Below are 17190 nucleotides of genomic sequence, written 5' to 3' on the forward strand. Positions count from 1 at the left end.
TCAAAACTAGAAAAATGGAGTATAAAGCAAAATAAGCAAAATGGAGTACAATTTTATTTGAAAAAATTTCTTCCCATTAGGCTTTTGGCCTACAAGCCTCCCAGTGGTCGAACATCCTCAAGCCCTCCTTAGCTCCACTGCCTGAGACATCTGTTGATCATCAGCATCTTGTCTCATCTTTGCTCTTCTCCTCCCACTGAAGATCACCTGAGTCTCCATTTCTTTAAGGTCTTCCCCAGCCAGGTGCAGTCTCCCTTGATGTGTTCCAGCAAGAATCTAGGGGTCTTTCCCCTCCAGAGAGTTCTGGCTCTGATCCAGCCCTAGGGCAGGGGGATGGGCTGGCTCCAGGGGGTGGGAATGGGGCATGGGGCTCTGATCAGGGAGCCGCAGGACAGGCTCACTTGGGGGGTGGGGTCCCAGATCTAACACTGCTCTCTCCCTGCAGCAGGGGCCGGGGGCTCAGCCGGAGTCGGGGCGCCCGGTACAGCTGGTGCATCTGGACGAGGAAGGGAACTTGACCCTGGACGAGGAGGCCCTGAGCGGCTGCCTGGAGCAGGGTGGGGTGGGGGATGCCCCTGTCTGCCTGGTCTCCATTATCGGGGAGCAGCGCTGGGGCAAATCCTTCCTGCTGAACTACCTGCTGCGCCGGCTCCAGAGCCCGGTGAGTGTGAACGGGAGCAGGAGTGAGCTGTGAGTGTGAGCAGCCCCATCCTGCCCCCTGCTGGCAGGTTCAGAGCTAAACATGTGTCTGTGAGCAGCCCTCCCCGCACCATGTCCAGTTAGCTCGGGCCATGGCTGGACCCTAACGCATCTGTCTGCCTGTCTGGAACACAGCGTGTCTCTCTCTCTGTGTCTAGACAGCAGTGGGTCTGTTTGTCTATCAGATTACGAGTACACCCGTCACCATGTATTCCTCCCCGCCCCACACTAGCACAATTAACCACTGTGCCCCTCCCAGGGTTTGCAGTCTGGGGTAAGAGGGGGGTACCAGTCACTCTCATCCCCCACCATGCACTGACCTCCCCCCTGCCATGTTCCCTCCCCGCAGGACGTGAGGGACGAGTCATGGATGGGCCAGGAGGACAAGCTCCTAGAGGGGTTTGAGTGGCGTGCGGACGAGCAGCAAGTCACCAAGGGGGTGTGGGCATGGAGTCTGCCCTTCTGGGTCCCAGCCAAGGGGGGAAAGGTAAGTGGGGGTGTTGGGGGTGCACAGGGAAGGGGGAGGAGGCCATGCAGGGGCTGGGAAAAGGGAATGGGGAACAGGGTAGAGGGCTGGGAACAGAGGGAATGGGGGAAAACAGGGCGAGATGGACCAAGACATGGGAAAGGAGGCCCCAGGGGAACCAGGTGGAGAGAGAAGAGGGGGAATGGAGAAGAGACAGAAGTAGGGAGCTAACACTGGGGGACTTCCAGGGAAGGCAAGAACGAGATGCCAGGTGCCATGGGGGCTGAGCAGTGGGCAGGCTCTGGGGATGGAAGGGCTATGGGTGGCTGGACAAAGCCAGGAGCTGACCCGGGGCTCTCACTCTTGGCCCCCCCCAGGTGGCCGTGCTGCTGGTCGACACCGAGGGCTCCATGGACATTGAAAGGAACAAGGAGACCAGCATCAAACTCTCTGCCTTGTCCATGCTGCTCAGCTCCTACCAGGTTGGGAAGTTCCCTGGGGGCCACTGTGCTGCAGGCAGCGGGGCAGGGGCTCAGCATGGGGCGCTCTCCCTTGGCAATCAAGGCTGCCCCAATGCCCCAGTGCAGCACTAGGGGGTGCTGTGCTGCAGGGATTATGGTGAAGGCTCAGCAGGGGGCGCTCTCCCCTGGCACTCAGGGTTGGCCCCAATGTCCCAGTGTGGCACTAGGGGGCACTGTGCTCAGGGCTGCTGATGTGGCTGGGAAGTGGCCTGGGGTGGCCGTCACTACTCATTGCTGTAGCTCTCTCTGTCTACTGATTATTTGCAGATACTAAACATTGGCCGCCGGGTGAAGGACCCGGATCTCGAATACCTGGAGGTGAGGCCGGGCAGTGCAATGGAGAATGTGGCCAAGCCAGGTTCTCCTGTTAGTCCCACAGGGTTATTATCCCTCCCCATAGGTCCTGGAGGGAAACTGAGGCCCAGAGAGAGAAACTGACTCTCCCATAGTCACATGGGCCTCTGGAGTCAGCACGGTCACCGCACGGCCCAGCACGGTTCTCTGCTCCCACGTGTCCGGCATGGGCCACTGGGCCAAAGTTAGGCCCCCTCCCTCCCCTCCAGCCCCGCTCCGCCATCAGTGGGAAGGCTGCTGGGGCCAGGGCCTGGGGCGTTTGCTCTGTCCCCTGCTCTGCTCTCTTCTTCTCTTCAGGCTCTTACCCAGCCCCAGCCACTCCAGGTCGAGTCTCTGTGAGTTGCGTCCTTAGTGACATCACTGCTGCCTGCGGCATACGGCGTGTCCTGCCCCTGTACCGTGCCCCGGGGGGATTCTCTGTGCGGGGGAGGGGTCAGCGGGGGAGGGTTTTATCTGCTCTCGCTGCCCTGGGTTCTGTCATTGGCAAAAACCTGGTTCACGCAGAGATATGGAGGCCCAGGCAGAGCTCAGGGAAATGCTGCATGGCCAGGATTGTTCGAGGCATGAGCAGAGCTGTGATTTGACCCCTAGGGCTGCATTAAGAAAGTTGATAGCATCCTTCAGCCTGAAGCAATTGTGTGTTTGTGGAGTGGAACCCCTCGGTAAAAGGACCCCAAATGCTGATCACTGACCCACTCCCGCTTCCCCCCACACATCTATAGAGCACCCTGGAGAGAAGGAGAAAGCCCTGAAACCAGACAGAGGAGGGGTGTGCACTGACAGTCGTTGCCCCGGTGCCAAACCCCTGTGTCCCATGGCCTCTCTCCCACTCCCATGGCCAGGTGCAGCCTCATTCTCCCTGCGCCACTGAAATCGTCTCTGTCCATCCCAAGATTCGTTTTGCACTTACTGGGCCTCGCTCTCTGCCCTAGGCAGAGGGAGAAGCTCAGATGTGGGGGAAGGGGGTGCTCAGGACCCTTTCTGTTCACAGGCAGGATTACTTCCCCCCAGACTAAACACCTCCCAGGTCCCCCAGACTCACCCCGCCCCTCTTTTCTCTCCACAGATGTTTGTGCAGGTGGCCGAAGTGGTGGGAGAAGCCTACGGACTGGAGCCCATTCAGGTGAGACGGTTTCCCTCCCATCTGCCCTGCCCCATGTATCGCCATATTGCACCCCTCACCCACTCCACAGCATGCTCCTGCCCCATGCACCCCTTGCCCCACTCCCGAGGGATTGACGTTTCCCCAGCAGACACCGTCCTTCTCCCTGTCCCAGCCTCTCCCCACCCCCCCAGTGACTCCCAGTCCCCTCCTGTCTCCCCTGCAGCATCTAGACTTGCTGGTGAGGGATTGGAGCAGCTCCCAGATCCTCGGAGTCCAGGGTGGTGAGAAGTATCTGAGACAAATCATACAGGTGACTGGGGGACTTGGGGGGAATGGGACCCATGGCCTGTATCATCTGTGGGGTGGTAGCTGCGATCCAGACTCAGTGTTGGGGACTGGCTGGCTCAGGGGGTGGGGAATGGGACACGGGGCCTTTCCCCTCTTGGGGGCTGGTAGCCCCAATCTTTATAAAGGTTGCCTGACAAATCCCATTATAAGACCCCTTTAAAGTTACTTATAACTTTGCCAAACTTTAAATGTTTGGGATGAAATTTTCCATGCTTGTTCTCTGCCTCCAGCTGAATTTGTGCTTGCTTCCTCCAACTGTTTCCGAGAATGAGGCTAAAGAAAAACACATTGTTTGGCAATATTGAAAGAAAATTCTTATGTTCCTTTTTTTAACATCTCTAGCCCCCTCGCCCTCCCTGATTCAGAGTAAGGACTCTAAATTTGATGGTGGGTGGAGTGGCCAGTGTATCAAAGATATGCCATGGGATGTTCCCAAGAAAATCCCCCACACATTAGGGCAAGAAACCAGCTGTTGGACAATCTCATTTTGCACATGCTCAGGAGAGACTGGCTGGAGTTTAGCTGCTAAAGTCTCCAAAGAGTTTGTCCATGCTCCAGCCCCTCACAGCTCCGCATTCTGCCCAGACTGAGCATGCTCCGTCCCCACAGAGCAACGAAACATACTCCAGCCTCAGGATAGAGAAGCAAAGCTGGACTTTCTCTGCAATTACTGCTCCAGGCCAGGCACCAGAACCGAGAGGGGACCTCCTGTCTCTCCCATGCTCTCAATGAGCCCAGGTGGCACGGGGAAGGAAGCTGCTTGATTGCAGTGTGGAGGGGAGAAAAGCCATGCCCGGGGTAGAGAAAGGAGCATGCTGGGACAAAGCGTCTGGATAGACTGGGTACAGGGTGGGGGGAGGCTGAGATCTGGGACTCACTCCTTTCTCTTCCTGCAATCCCCTGCCTCGTTCACTGCACCCCTTCCAATGCCTACCACAAACCAGGCCGGGCTCCTCCAGACCCTCTCTTACTGCCCAGATGGTCTGGCTAATGTTAACACGTATTTTTGTGTGTCAATGTAACGATTCCACCTGGCTCCGGCAGAAGCTGGAGGCGACATCCTCCTGCAAACACCCCAAGACCCTGGAAGTGCTGAGCAGAAGCAGGAGCCGCTGCTACCTGATGCCCTTACCTGGGAAGCGGATCATGATGGGGAGCAAGGGAACCCTGAGAGGTAACAGACCTGGGACAGTGGCTCTGAGCCCCCTGCCTTGTGCAGAACAATGCGACTGGGGCGCTGATCAGCCCTACATGTGGAAGGTAGAGAGAAGTGGGATCAGACTGGCCCTATATTCCCCCACCATCGTCCGTCACTCTTCCCTTTGCAGACATGGATGAGGATTTCCGGGAGAGCCTGAGTGACTACGTCACCACCCTGGTGAGCTCGGCCAGTCAACACATCCAGACGGACCGGCATGGGGAGCTGCTCACCGGGACACAGCTCGCTGCCAAGATAAAGGTGGGGACCGGCCAGCTCTGCTGGAGGGAGCAGGAAGGGGATGCTCTCTCCTTGGAGTCAGTGATGACCCCAATACCCTGAATTCCCCAGTTGCCCGCCCCAGAGGCGGTTGCATCTCAGCGCCAGGCAAACCATCCCCATGTTCACAGCCTTTCTAAGTCCTGTAGAGTCTGTGACGTGATGATTTCTTTTGGTTCCTTTGCAGAATTTATCTGATGTGATGAAGAAACATTGCTTCGGCTTCTCCTCTCCCTGTCAGGTACCATCTCTGCCTCTGACCTGATAGTAGGTTGTCGCCCCTCTCCCATTCATACCAGGGCCGGTGAGGTGCTGGGAACTGGGGCTATGCTACTGGAGGTGCCTGGGAAAAGGTCTCAGGTTCCTGGACTCCAAAGTAGAAGAATTTGACAAGACCAGAGGGTAGCTGATGCTGGAGGATTTTCCCAGTCTACGGATGCGTCTCCAGTTCATGAGGCCCGTAACATCAACATGCCTGTCCCCGGGCATGGGGATACACCTGCCCTTTGTATTTTGGCATGTAAATGACAGCAGTTTATCAGAACTGGCCCAAAAGTGGGGATATTTGTTTAGGTTTTTCGTTGAGTTTCCTAAAAAACCCCCATATGTTTCCATTTGGCAATGCTGCCAAGGTGGCTCCTGGGAACTGTAGTTCATGCTCCTCACATGCCTCATTCTCCTCTATGGGTTGGTGTGATGGGGGACACACAACTCTCTTGAACACTTCCTGTCAGCTGGGTGTGATCCTGCACTCTTCCCTTTTTATCTTCCTGGTGCCCCCTGTCAGCGGTTGCCATAGTCAGGGGTGCCTCAGCCCTTTGGCTAAGTCACACATAGTCTAAAGACATACAAAGGAACCTCTTCCTGGGTAACACAGTCCAACAAATGGTTGGCCCTCTGTGGGGTCTTGAGCCTCATCTCTGGGCCTGTTTAAACTGTAGCCCATTTCTCAGGCTCTAAAACTAAACTTGCCCCCTTTTCAGGGCTCTGGCCACTGCACCAGTGGGGGACCTGGGCTGGCTCACTACTCTGGGTCCCAACCCAGTGACCCTGCAAGTAGCGGCCACCTGCTGCTTTCTTTCCCAGTTGCTACTGCTACATTTCCTGGGCTGCTTCCCAATCTGTCCCACCACCTTCTTGGGTTCTCTGTCTGTTCCCTGTGTGAGCAGGGTCTCCCCCAGACCTCCTTGCCTGGAGAGTTTCTCTGTCTCTGTCCTGAGTTCTCAGGGTCTTCTCTCAGGCCTCTGTGCCTGGACACCTTTCCAGTCCTGTCCCTGTGTGAGCTGGGTTTCTCCCCAGTCTCTCTCCCTGTGGAGTCTCACAGCCTTTTAGGCCTTCTTTACCCTTCTGGTCCCAGCCAGCGACTGCCCTGCTCAGCCCTTGTAGCTCCTTTTAACTGAGCCTGCTGCACCCTGATTGGCTGCTTCCCTGCAGGCCTGGAGGACCCACCCACATTGCTCCTTTTCCTGGGATGGGGTGTGCTAGGACTGCAATACCTCCAGCAGGAGCCCTAAAGGGCCTGGTACACCCCATCCCACTTGAGCATCCTAGTTGAACAGCATCTCCCATGAGCCTGGCCTTAGAAGACAATGGGGCAACTAGACTTCCTCTCCCATGATGCACCAGCATCTCCTTGTTTAGTGAGGGGAAGCCAGGCATCATGGCCCTGTGGCACCATGGGAGTTCTAGTTTGACCATGGAGCTGGGAATATAGAGGAGAATAAGGCAGCCAAACTACATTTCCCACAATACACCACAGTGTCCTTTTTTGGTGGCTGTAGTGAATCATGCGAGGCAAATGTGGTGAGATGGGGGAAGGTGGCTCAAAAGGCTCTATTGTGATCCTGAATTCAGGGACCTAGGGATGGAGGGTCCGAGCCTGAGTCAAGCTGGGAGCTAGGGTTTAAAGCCTGTTGCTTTACAGCCTAGCCTTAGCCCTGCTGGACTTGTGCTCTGGGAGGCTGCCCAAAGTATCCCACAATTGCATGGGGCCAACTTTCTTTCTCCTATGGCCAGTCAGGTTTGCTGAACAGTTCAGTTTTCCCAGGCTGCACCACCATCAAAGGGGGAAAGGGCAGCTGCAGCTGGGGCAGGTGCTAGCAATTCTGGGATACGGGTGGTTTCACTCTGGTCTCCATAATGCAGTGTAGATGCTGGAGCTCCAAGCTGGAACCCAGGGTTCAACCACTCCTAACCTGGGGTTACAAATGCGTGTAGATGCTCCAGCCCTAGGTTAACAACCCCAGGGGCTGCTAACTCCATTCCTACTAACTCTGGGCTTACATCGCAGTGTAGACATAACCATAGGCATGGACAGTAAAGCTCTCTTGGGTGTCAGCTTCAGATAGGCTGGGATAGGTGCGACGCAGGCCCTCTTCTAGAGGAGAATGGTGTGGGGGGGGGGTCACAGCTTATGTACATGGGAGGAATAGATTGACCTAGCTATTCTGGAATAAATATTCTGCAGTAGCCACTCCAGAATAGTGCAAAAGCAGAGACTGTTCTGGAGTCATTGTGTTACTGGGTCAGTTTAGGGCACCCCACCTACCTACGCTACCAAGGGCTCAAGGCGTGACCCAGTCAATTTAAGGTACCCTCACCCTTTCCCTACTGAGGGCTCAGGGTGTATGACGTATAAGTGCATAAGAACAGCCATACTGGGTCAGACCAAAGGTCCATTTAGCCCAGTGTCCTGTCTTCCCAGAGTGGCCAGGGCCAGGTGCCCCAGAGGGAATGAACAGAACAGGCAATCATCAAGTGATCCATCCCCTGTCGCCCATTCCCAGTGTAACCCATCTGCCTGTCAGAGTTGGCAGCAGCAAGGGCCGGGTTCAGTATCTAGGGGATCCATTCCAATAAGAGTGCAAAACTGGCTCAAGCCCCCACCCAGTGACCTGGGACAAATATATACCACCCCGGCTGGGCGCCTCCAAGAGGCAATACTTCCCCTCTCGCAAGCACAGAGTCTGAGTGTAGCAAAAAGCCTTTTAATGACAGAGAGAAACAATGTGGCATTATGTTGGGGAAACACCACCAACAGGATTCATAACACAACCCATGAGCAAAAAACCCACCCCAAGCAAATTTGTCCATGTCCTTTCTCTTTGGTTCTTGAGTCCAGCAACCCAAAATCACCCAACGACCCAAAAGTCTCTGTCCCTGGTCAGGGGAGCCCCAGAGTTCAAAAGTTTATCTGCAGAGTTTTACCTCCCAACCTGGGTGGAGATTGGCGGGAGGGGTTAAGGGGCACCTTACATGGTCCAAAGCTGATGGCCCCACCTCTCCATGGGGCTCCGTCCCACCAGCCGCTCCGCTCCACCAGCCGCTCTGCTCTGCTCGCCGTCCCGCCAGCCACTCCGCCCCACCAGCCGCTCTGCTCACCGTCCCGCAAACTGCTCCACCATATATCTTCAGGTTTCAGAGTAGCAGCCGTGTTAGTCTGTATTTGCAAAAAGGAAAGGAGTACTTGTGGCACCTTAGAGACTAACCAATTTATTTGAGCATAAGCTTTCATGAGCTACAGCTCACTTCATCAGATGCATCCAATGAAGTGAGCTGTAGCTCACAAAAGCTTATGCTCAAATAAATTGGTTAGTCTCTAAGGTGCCACAAGTACTCCTTTTCTTTTTGCATATATCTTCAGGCTCCCCCACTACTTAACACAACACTCAGTGATTTCAGCTCGTAGTGAGTTCAGCTCTTTTGTGATTTCAGCTTTAGTAGGGGATCCCCAGTGCTGGTGCACCATTAGCCCAAAGTGAATTCAGCTCAGCAGCCTATAACTAGACTCCTAATAGAATCAAAATTAGTTCTGATATTCCACAGTGGAGAGAGGAGAAAGTGCAATTATCATATAAGGCCCTCACCAGGGGACCCATGCCACCAAGTATTAACACCTATCCCCAGCCTTTTTCCATTCACAGAGTTTTGGAACCCATGTCCCTTGCCTAGCGAGTGTTACTTAGTTGATGGTGAGTCCCTCCATCATAACAAAAGGCCAAGTACAGTTCTGCTGTCCTTGATTCCCATAGTCAGCGTAATAAAAATTTATTCTTCCTGCCCCAATAACAGAGACACTAGGGATCCCACGGCAGCCAAAGTGACCATTTGGGCAGCTATGGCCTCATTCTAGGCAGGGTGGGTGTGCCTATGCAAATGAGATCAGCCCCTGAAGTTCTTTTCCACAACTTGCCACACCTCACCACCAGATGTCAGAGTGGAGCTCATCCAAACTCTGCTTACACCAGCTTCTGGCAAACCTGTCCATACTCATGGGGATCAGGAAGAAACCTGGTCCATTTAAGTATCCGCCCTTCCCCTCGGGGCTCAGGGCTGTACAGGTATGCAGAACCCTTTCCCAGCAAAAGAGCCTTACACAGTTGTGCTCTAAACATCTATTTATTAGCAACACACACAGAACACATATACCAATCAAATCCCTTATGCTCACCTCTCCCGATATACAGACAAATTTCACCAAATGGCCAGTCAGGATTCATTCATCAGGGGTTCCTGGAGCCCATACATGTCATGGTCGTGCAGGGGGTAGGATGATGTAGCTTGATGTTGTACTGCAGTCCGGAGTTCATTCCCAAAGTGCATTGTTTTTCATTTCCATTATATAGGTAAAATTAGCTCCCTCTTTCATGTTTACTAAACCTATCACATTATCCCACACCCCTAAATAACAGAAATTTTAAACAATTACACCCTGGCACCTGTGTCCTTCTTCCTGCCCACGTTCTGTACATTTTCTCTTTCATGCCCAAATGGTAACTTGGTTTTCACCTTCACTGTTTGTGCAGAGGGTCAGCATAAAATGCTGGTCAGAGCTTATCTTACCATTTGTTCAGTCTCTTCTGTATCCTCCCTAATTTCCCAGCCCCTGGTGTCTCCACTTCACAACCTCCGTGGTTATAACGCTCGTGAGAGACATTCCTGAGCTGGGGCTGCTTTATCAGCAGCAGAACATTCTTCTTCTTTACACTTTTAGTGGTGATAGCCCTGAGTATTACCCAAGGCTGGTTTAATGTGTGTGTGGGGGGGGGGGGGGGGGCTGATCAGGTCTCAGGCCAACAATTGCTCCTCCTCAACAAGATTTAACCCAGCCCAGAACAATACCATTCCCCCCCACCAAAAAAAAAAAAAAAAAAGCTGAGATTCCCATCCAAACCATCTGCCTCCTGGAGATCGATAAAACCCCCAAATACCGACAGACCTGTGAGAGCCGGCGTCACTGACATGCTCACAGGTGTCAGCCTCAGGCCAAGCCCAGCTGGGAAAGGGGTTTGCAGAGTCCTGGGCTACAGGAAGGTGCTGCAAGTGCAAAGTGCAAAGTGCAGGTCAGGGCAGGGAGCCAAAGCTGGGCTGCCGTGAGGAACAAACCGGAGACTGGAGGCAAAAGAAGCCCCAAGCAGCTGCCACACCAGCTAGCAGCATTGCTGTTAGGTGAGCCTACTGTGGTGGAAGCTGCAGCCACTAGGTGGAGCTGAGTCCCCATAAACTGCAGCTCACCCCAGCATTGTCCTCCCTGCACAGATGGCCATCACCTTCCACAACCAGAGAGTCATGGACAGAGCCCGCGCAGGCCATGCTGTGTTTCTGAGGGAGAAGGTGAGTCGGGGGGATGGGACGGAGCAGGAACTGTGCCCCAGTGAAGGGAACCCCAGAGAACAATCCCAGCCAGTCCCATGGGCTGTGGGCTTTGGGGCAGGAGATGGGAGTTCTCAGTTCTCAGTTCTCCGGGTCCCAGTGTGGTTGCGGAGATGGGAGACTCCAACCCATGTCCAGTGGGGGCCGTGACCTTGGTCGGGGGGTGGAGGGAAGTTGCTATTCTGTAGCCAGAGGGTCCATGGGTGAGACAGGGTCGCACAGCCACTCCTTCTAACAGCCTTGGCCCCCCTCCTCTCCCGCTCACCGCAGGACGGCCTGTCCCAGCGCATGGCCGACTGTCTGAAGGTGACACCGAGCGCAATGGCGCAGCAGTTCGGGGAGCAGCGCAAGTCACTGCTGGAGCGGTTCCGGGAGGAGATGAAGGAGCCGGAGGAGACCCTGCTGACAGCGCTGGAGACGGAGCTGACTCAGGAGGCCAACACCTTCCTGGAGACCTACAGAAGGCGCTATCAGAGTCACGCCACCAACAAGAGTGTCATGGACAGAGCCCGCAGAGACCAAGCTGACTTTTTGAGGAAGAAGGTGAGTCAGGGGTTGGGTCTGTGCCCCAGCCAGGGGAACGCCAGAGAAAACCCCTAGCCAGGCTCTGGGCTTTGGGGCAGGAGACGGGAGTTCGTATCTCAGGGTCTCAGGGTGGCTGAAGAGATGGGAGGCTCCAACCCATGTCCAGTGGGGGCGGTGACCTTGGTCAGGGGGGTGGAGGGAAGTTGCTGTGCTGTAGCCAGAGGGTCCATGTGTGAGACAGGGTCGCACACCCGCCCCTTCTAACAGCCTTGGGCCCCCTGCTCTCCCGCTCACCGCAGGACGGCCTGTCCCAGCGCATGGATGACTGTCTGAAGGTGACACCGAGCGCAATGGTGAAGCAGTTGGCGGAGCAGCGCAGGTCGCTGCTGGGGCAGTGCCGGGAGGAGATGAAGGAGCCGAAGGAGACCCTGCTGACGGCGCTAGAGGTGGAGCTGACTCGGGAGGCTGAGACCTTCCTGGAGACCTACAGAGAGTGCTATCAGAGGCACAACATCAACCAGAGAGCTATGGACAGCGCCCGCCGAGACCACGCTGACTTTCTGAGGAAGAAGGTGAATCTGGGGGGCAGGGGTCTGTGCCACAGCCAGGGGAACCACAGGGAAAAATTGCAGCCATCCCCAAGGGGTCTGGGCTTTGGGGTAGGAGATAGCAGCTCGTACCTCTGATTCGCAGAGTGGCTGCGGAAAAGGGAGATTCCAACCCATCTACAATGGGGGCTGTCATCTCAGTCGGGGTGGGGGCGGCGGGTGTCCAGCACCCAGCACAACAGGGACCCCAGTCTCAATCACAAGAGGGAGGAAGTTGCTGTGCTGTAACTGGAGGGTCCATGGGAAAGACAGGTCGCACACTCGCTCCATCTAACAGCCTTGGGGACCCCTATTCTCCGCCTCCTCTCCTGCTCAATGCAGGATGGCCTGTCCCAGTGCATGGCCGACTGTCTGAAGGTGACACCGAGCGCAATGGCGCAGCAGTTCGCAGAGCAGCGCAGGTTGCTGCTGGAGCGGTGCCGGGAGGAGATGAAGGAGCCGGAGGAGACCCTGCTGACAGCGCTGGAGACGGAGCTGACTCGGGAGGCCGACACTTTCCTGGAGACCTACAGAAGGCGCTATCAGAGTCACGCCACCAACAAGAGTGTCATGGACAGAGCCCGCAGAGACCAAGCTGACTTTTTGAGGGAGAAGGTGAGTCAGGGGTTGGGTCTGTGCCCCAGCCAGGGGAACGCCAGAGAAAACCCCTAGCCAGGCTCTGGGCTTTGGGGCAGGAGACGGGAGTTCGTATCTCAGGGTCCCAGGGTGGCTGAAGAGATGGGAGGCTCCAACCCATGTCCAGTGGGGGCTGTGACCTTGGTCAGGGGGGTGGAGGGAAGTTGCTGTGCTGTAGCCAGAGGGTCCATGTGTGAGACAGGGTCGCACACCCGCCCCTTCTAACAGCCTTGGGCCCCCTGCTCTCCCGCTCACTGCAGGGCAGCCTGTCCCAGCGCATGGATGACTGTCTGAAGGTGACACCGTGTGCAATGGCGAAGCAGTTGGTGGAGCAGCGCAGGTCGCTGCTGGGGCAGTGCCGGGAGGAGATGAAGGAGGCGGAGGAGACCCTGCTGACGGCGCTAGAGGTGGAGCTGACTCGGGAGGCTGAGACCTTCCTGGAGACCTACGGAGAGTGCTATCAGAGGCACAACATCAACCAGAGAGCCATGGACAGCGCCCGCCGAGACCACGCTGACTTTCTGAGGAAGAAGGTGAATCTGGGGGGCAGGGGTCTGTGCCACAGCCAGGGAAACCAGAGGGAAAAATTGCAGCCATCCCCAAGGGGTCTGGGCTTTGGGGTAGGAGATAGCAGCTCGTACCTCTGATTCGCAGAGTGGCTGTGGAAAAGGGAGATTCCAACCCATCTACAATGGGGGCCGTCATCTCAGTCGGGGTGGGGGGGCGGGTGTCCAGCACCCAGCACAACAGGGACCCCAATCTCAGTCACAAGAGGGAGGAAGTTGCTGTGCTGTAACTGGAGGGTCCATGGGAAAGACAGGTCGCACACTCGCTCCATCTAACAGCCTTGGGGACCCCTATTCTCCGCCTCCTCTCCTGCTCAATGCAGGATGGCCTGTCCCAGCGCATGGCCGACTGTCTGAAGGTGACACCGAGCGCAATGGCGCAGCAGTTCGCAGAGCAGCGCAGGTTGCTGCTGGAGCGGTGCCGGGAGGAGATGAAGGAGCCGGAGGAGACCCTGCTGACAGCGCTGGAGACGGAGCTGACTCGGGAGGCCGACACTTTCTTGGAGACCTACAGAAGGCGCTATCAGAGTCACGCCACCAACAAGAGTGTCATGGACAGAGCCCGCAGAGACCAAGCTGACTTTTTGAGGGAGAAGGTGAGTCAGGGGTTGGGTCTGTGCCCCAGCCAGGGGAAGCGCGGGGAAAAATCCCAGCCAGGCTCTGGGCTTTGGGGCAGGAGACGGGAGTTCGTATCTCAGGGTCCCAGGGTGGCTGAAGAGATGGGAGGCTCCAACCCATGTCCAGTGGGGGCTGTGACCTTGGTCAGGGGGGTGGAGGGAAGTTGCTGTGCTGTAGCCAGAGGGTTCATGGGTGAGACAGGGTCGCACACCCGCCCCTTCTAACAGCCTTGGGCCCCCTGCTCTCCCGCTCACCGCAGGGCAGCCTGTCCCAGTGCATGGCCGACTGTCTGAAGGTGACACCGAGTGCAATGGTGAAGCAGTTGGCGGAGCAACGCAGGTCGCTGCTGGGGCTGTGCCGGGAGGAGATGAAGGAGCCGGAGGAGACCCTGCTGACGGCACTAGAGGTGGAGCTGACTCGGGAGGCTGAGACCTTCCTGGAGACCTACGGAGAGCGCTATCAGAGGCACAACATCAACCAGAGAGCCATGGACAGCGCCCGCCGAGACCACGCTGAGTTTCTGAAGAAGATGGTCAGTCTGAGGAGCAGGGGTCTTTGCCACGTTCAGGGGAACCCCAGGGTAAAATCCCAGACAGCCCCACAGGGTCTGGACTTTGGGGTAGGAGACGGGAGTACATACCTCTGACTCCCAGGGTGGCAGCGGAGATGGGAGATTCCAACCCATCTGCAATGGTGGCTCTGATCTCAGTCAGGGGGTCTGTGCAGCGCCCGGCAGGATACAGGACCCAATCTCAGTCACAGGAGGGGAGGGAATTTGCTGTGCTGTAACCAGAGCATCCATGGGCGAGACAGGGTCGCACACCCGCCCCTTCTAACAGCCTTGTGGCCCGTACTCTTCCCCTCCTCTCCCGCTCAATGCAGGATGGCCTGTCCCAGCGCATGGCCGACTGTCTGAAGGTGACACGGAGTGAAATGGCAGAGCACTTCTTGGTGCGGCGCAGGTCACTGCTGGAGCAGTGCCGGGAGGAGATGAAGGAGCCGGAGGAGACCCTGCTGACGGCGCTGGAGACGGAGCTGACTCGGGAGGCCGACACTTTCCTGGAGACCTACAGAAGGCGCTATCAGAGTCATGCCACCAACGACAGTGTCATGGACAGAGCCCGCATAGACCAAGCTGACTTTTTGAGGGAGAAGGTGAGTCAGGGGTTGGGTCTGTGCCCCAGGCAGGGGAACACCAGAGAAAACCCCTAGCCAGGCTCTGGGCTTTGGGGCAGAGGAAGGGAGTTCGTATCTCAGGGTGGCTCCAACCCATGTCCAGTGGGGGCCGTGACCTTGGTCAGGGGGGTGGAGGGAAGTTGCTGTGCTGTAGCTGGAAGGTCCATGGGAAAGACAGGTCGCACACTCGCTCCATCTAACAGCCTTGGGGACCCCTATTCTCCCCCTCCTCTCCTGCTCAATGCAGGATGGCCTGTCCCAGCGCATGGCCGACTGTCTGAAGGTGACACCGAGCGCAATGGCGCAGCAGTTCGAGGAGCAGCGCAAGTCACTGCTGGAGCGGTGCCAGGAGGAGATGAAGGAGCCGGAGGAGACCCTGCTGACTGCGCTGGAGACAGAGCTGACTCGGGAGGCCGACACCTTCCTGGAGACCTACAGAAGGCGCTATCAGAGTCACACCACCAACAAGAGTGTCATGGACAGAGCCCGCAGAGACCAAGCTGACTTTTTGAGGGAGAAGGTGAGTTAGGGGTTGGGTCTGTGCCCCAGCCAGGGGAACACCAGATAAAATGCCTAGCCAGGCTCTGGGGCAGAGGAAGGGAGTTTGTATCTCAGGGTGGCTCCAACCCATGTCCAGTGGGGGCCGTGACCTTGGTCAGGGGGGTGGAGGGAAGTTGCTGTGCTGTAGCCACAGGGTCCATGGGTGAGACAGGGTCACACACCCGCCCCTTCTAACACCATTGCCCCCAACCCCCTCTTCGTGCCACTCACTTCAGGGCGACAAGTCTCAGCACTCTTCCGGCTTTCGGAAGACGCCGAGTGCAATGGAGGAGAAGTTGGCGGAGCCGCTCAGGTTTCTGCTGGGGCTGTACCGGAAGGAGATGAAGGAGCCGGATGAGGAGCTGAATCAGGAGAGCAACATACCACACTATTATCACATCCTTTATATGTTAAAGGAGCTGTTTAAGTGGTTTTGTTCTCAATTTTTGAGTTTGTTTAATTTTTTATTTTCTTTCTTCTGAGGCTGCAGAGCTAAGCAATGACAGTTGGGGTGGGGATGGGAGTGGGGTGGGCAGTATTGTGACAGATTTCTGTTACCGATCTGCCTGAGACATCAGTTGATCAGGCCAATGCCACAGGATCATTTTTGGAGAGATGATGCAACACACCAAGTGTCTAATTTTAAAGCTTTATGAATAAAATAATAAAACAGCGGAGAGTGTGTTGGGAATTTCCCACATTACTGAAGGAAGGAAAAAGCAAAGTGTTAGTACCCCCAGCCCTAACCCACGGTCATACTTACTCCTGTACTGCCCGAAACTGGCCAGGCCTGGGTGTAACATCATAAGGAAAGGATGGGGAAGGGTGGATGGGAATGGTGTCCTGGTCCCAGGCCATCCAAGGATCCACTACCGATCTTTGAGTTGCTCCAGCTTTCAGAAGAGTTTTAAGTCCTGGTTTCTTGGGGGGCGTTCCACTCAGAGACCTCTGCTTCTGGTGTTTGTGCCAGTCCAAACCGGCTCTCTGTGGTCTCTTCACTTTTCCAAAACATCCCAGCTCCAGGGGCATGAGACTCAGCTCCCCCTCTTGTCATCTTGCCAGTGTTTTCAATCTCTGCATCCTTAAACTTTGTTTTCCTTCATGCTGGCCTCGCTGTCTTGCAAGTCTGTTCAGCTGCATCTGTCTTTCTCACAGCTAGTCAGTGAATTCAAGGCCCCCCGTCTTTCTTGACAGGCAGCCAAGCGTCAGCTGTGAGCTTTGGCCGAGTAAGCTGGAGTATAAATTAACCAGTTCTCTGCTTTTTTCCTCCTTCCCCCTCTGGCCTTTCGCCACCTGCAAAAAAATCTTCCATTCCACACTCACACCTTTAACCCTTCCCAAAATGCCCTGCAATGCTTGCAACCACATTAGCAATATACAGTGCATATACAATGCTAATCTGCCTCCCCCTGGGGGTCCCCTGAGGGAGGGGGCCATTGGGGTGTAACACTACAACCAGGAGGTATACTGGTGTGGCAGTGGGTGGCAACATTGGGCAGAAGGAACCCACAAGAGCTGCAGACACCCTGTCATAAACATAAAGGGAAGGGTAAAGACCTTTAAAATCCCTCCTGGCCAGAGGAAAAACCCTTTCACCTGTAAAGGGTTAAGAAGCTAGGATAACCTCGCTGGCACCTGACCACAATGACCAATGAGGAGACAAGATACTTTCAAAGCTGGACGGGGGGAGAAACAAAGGGTCTGGGTCTGTCTGTGTGATGCTTTTGCCGGGGACAGAACAGGAATGAAGTCTTAGAACTTAGTAAGTAATCTAGCTAGATATGCATTAGATTCTGTTTGTTTAAATGCCTGAGAAAATAAGCTGTGCTGAATAGAATGAATATTCCTGTCTGTGTGTCTTTTTGTAACTTAAGGTTTTGCCTAGAGGGATTCTCTACATTTTGAATCTAATTACCCTGT

General features: G+C 55.6%; 3 protein-coding genes across 13 annotated transcripts in view; 1 reads left to right on the plus strand and 2 right to left on the minus strand.

Moving 5' to 3' along the window:
- Positions 1–16842, plus strand: part of LOC119566337 — a gene marked incomplete at its 5' end in the record, with an annotated part of 34268 nt that extends 17426 nt beyond the window's left edge. Inside the window, 19 exons of the mRNA XM_043549296.1 lie at positions 446–661; positions 1049–1186; positions 1543–1647; positions 1954–2004; positions 3107–3163; positions 3369–3455; positions 4538–4667; positions 4822–4952; positions 5158–5211; positions 10509–10583; positions 10893–11165; positions 11447–11718; positions 12067–12349; positions 12631–12902; positions 13250–13532; positions 13814–14086; positions 14437–14709; positions 14978–15250; positions 15507–16842. Coding sequence (XP_043405231.1) covers positions 446–661; positions 1049–1186; positions 1543–1647; positions 1954–2004; positions 3107–3163; positions 3369–3455; positions 4538–4667; positions 4822–4952; positions 5158–5211; positions 10509–10583; positions 10893–11165; positions 11447–11718; positions 12067–12349; positions 12631–12902; positions 13250–13532; positions 13814–14086; positions 14437–14709; positions 14978–15250; positions 15507–15752 — 3492 coding nt within the window. The remainder of the gene's footprint in view (positions 1–445; positions 662–1048; positions 1187–1542; positions 1648–1953; positions 2005–3106; positions 3164–3368; positions 3456–4537; positions 4668–4821; positions 4953–5157; positions 5212–10508; positions 10584–10892; positions 11166–11446; positions 11719–12066; positions 12350–12630; positions 12903–13249; positions 13533–13813; positions 14087–14436; positions 14710–14977; positions 15251–15506) is intronic.
- LOC119566513 (maestro heat-like repeat-containing protein family member 7) overlaps positions 1–17190 on the minus strand; it is a 626780-nt gene that overhangs the window by 526387 nt on the left and 83203 nt on the right. The gene's annotated exons all lie outside the window — the stretch shown is intronic.
- Positions 1–17190, minus strand: part of LOC119566252 (interferon-induced very large GTPase 1-like) — an 858959-nt gene that overhangs the window by 443696 nt on the left and 398073 nt on the right. The window lies entirely within an intron of this gene.

Source organism: Chelonia mydas, chromosome 6 (assembly GCF_015237465.2).
Source record: "Chelonia mydas isolate rCheMyd1 chromosome 6, rCheMyd1.pri.v2, whole genome shotgun sequence".
Lineage (NCBI taxonomy): Eukaryota > Metazoa > Chordata > Testudines > Cheloniidae > Chelonia > Chelonia mydas.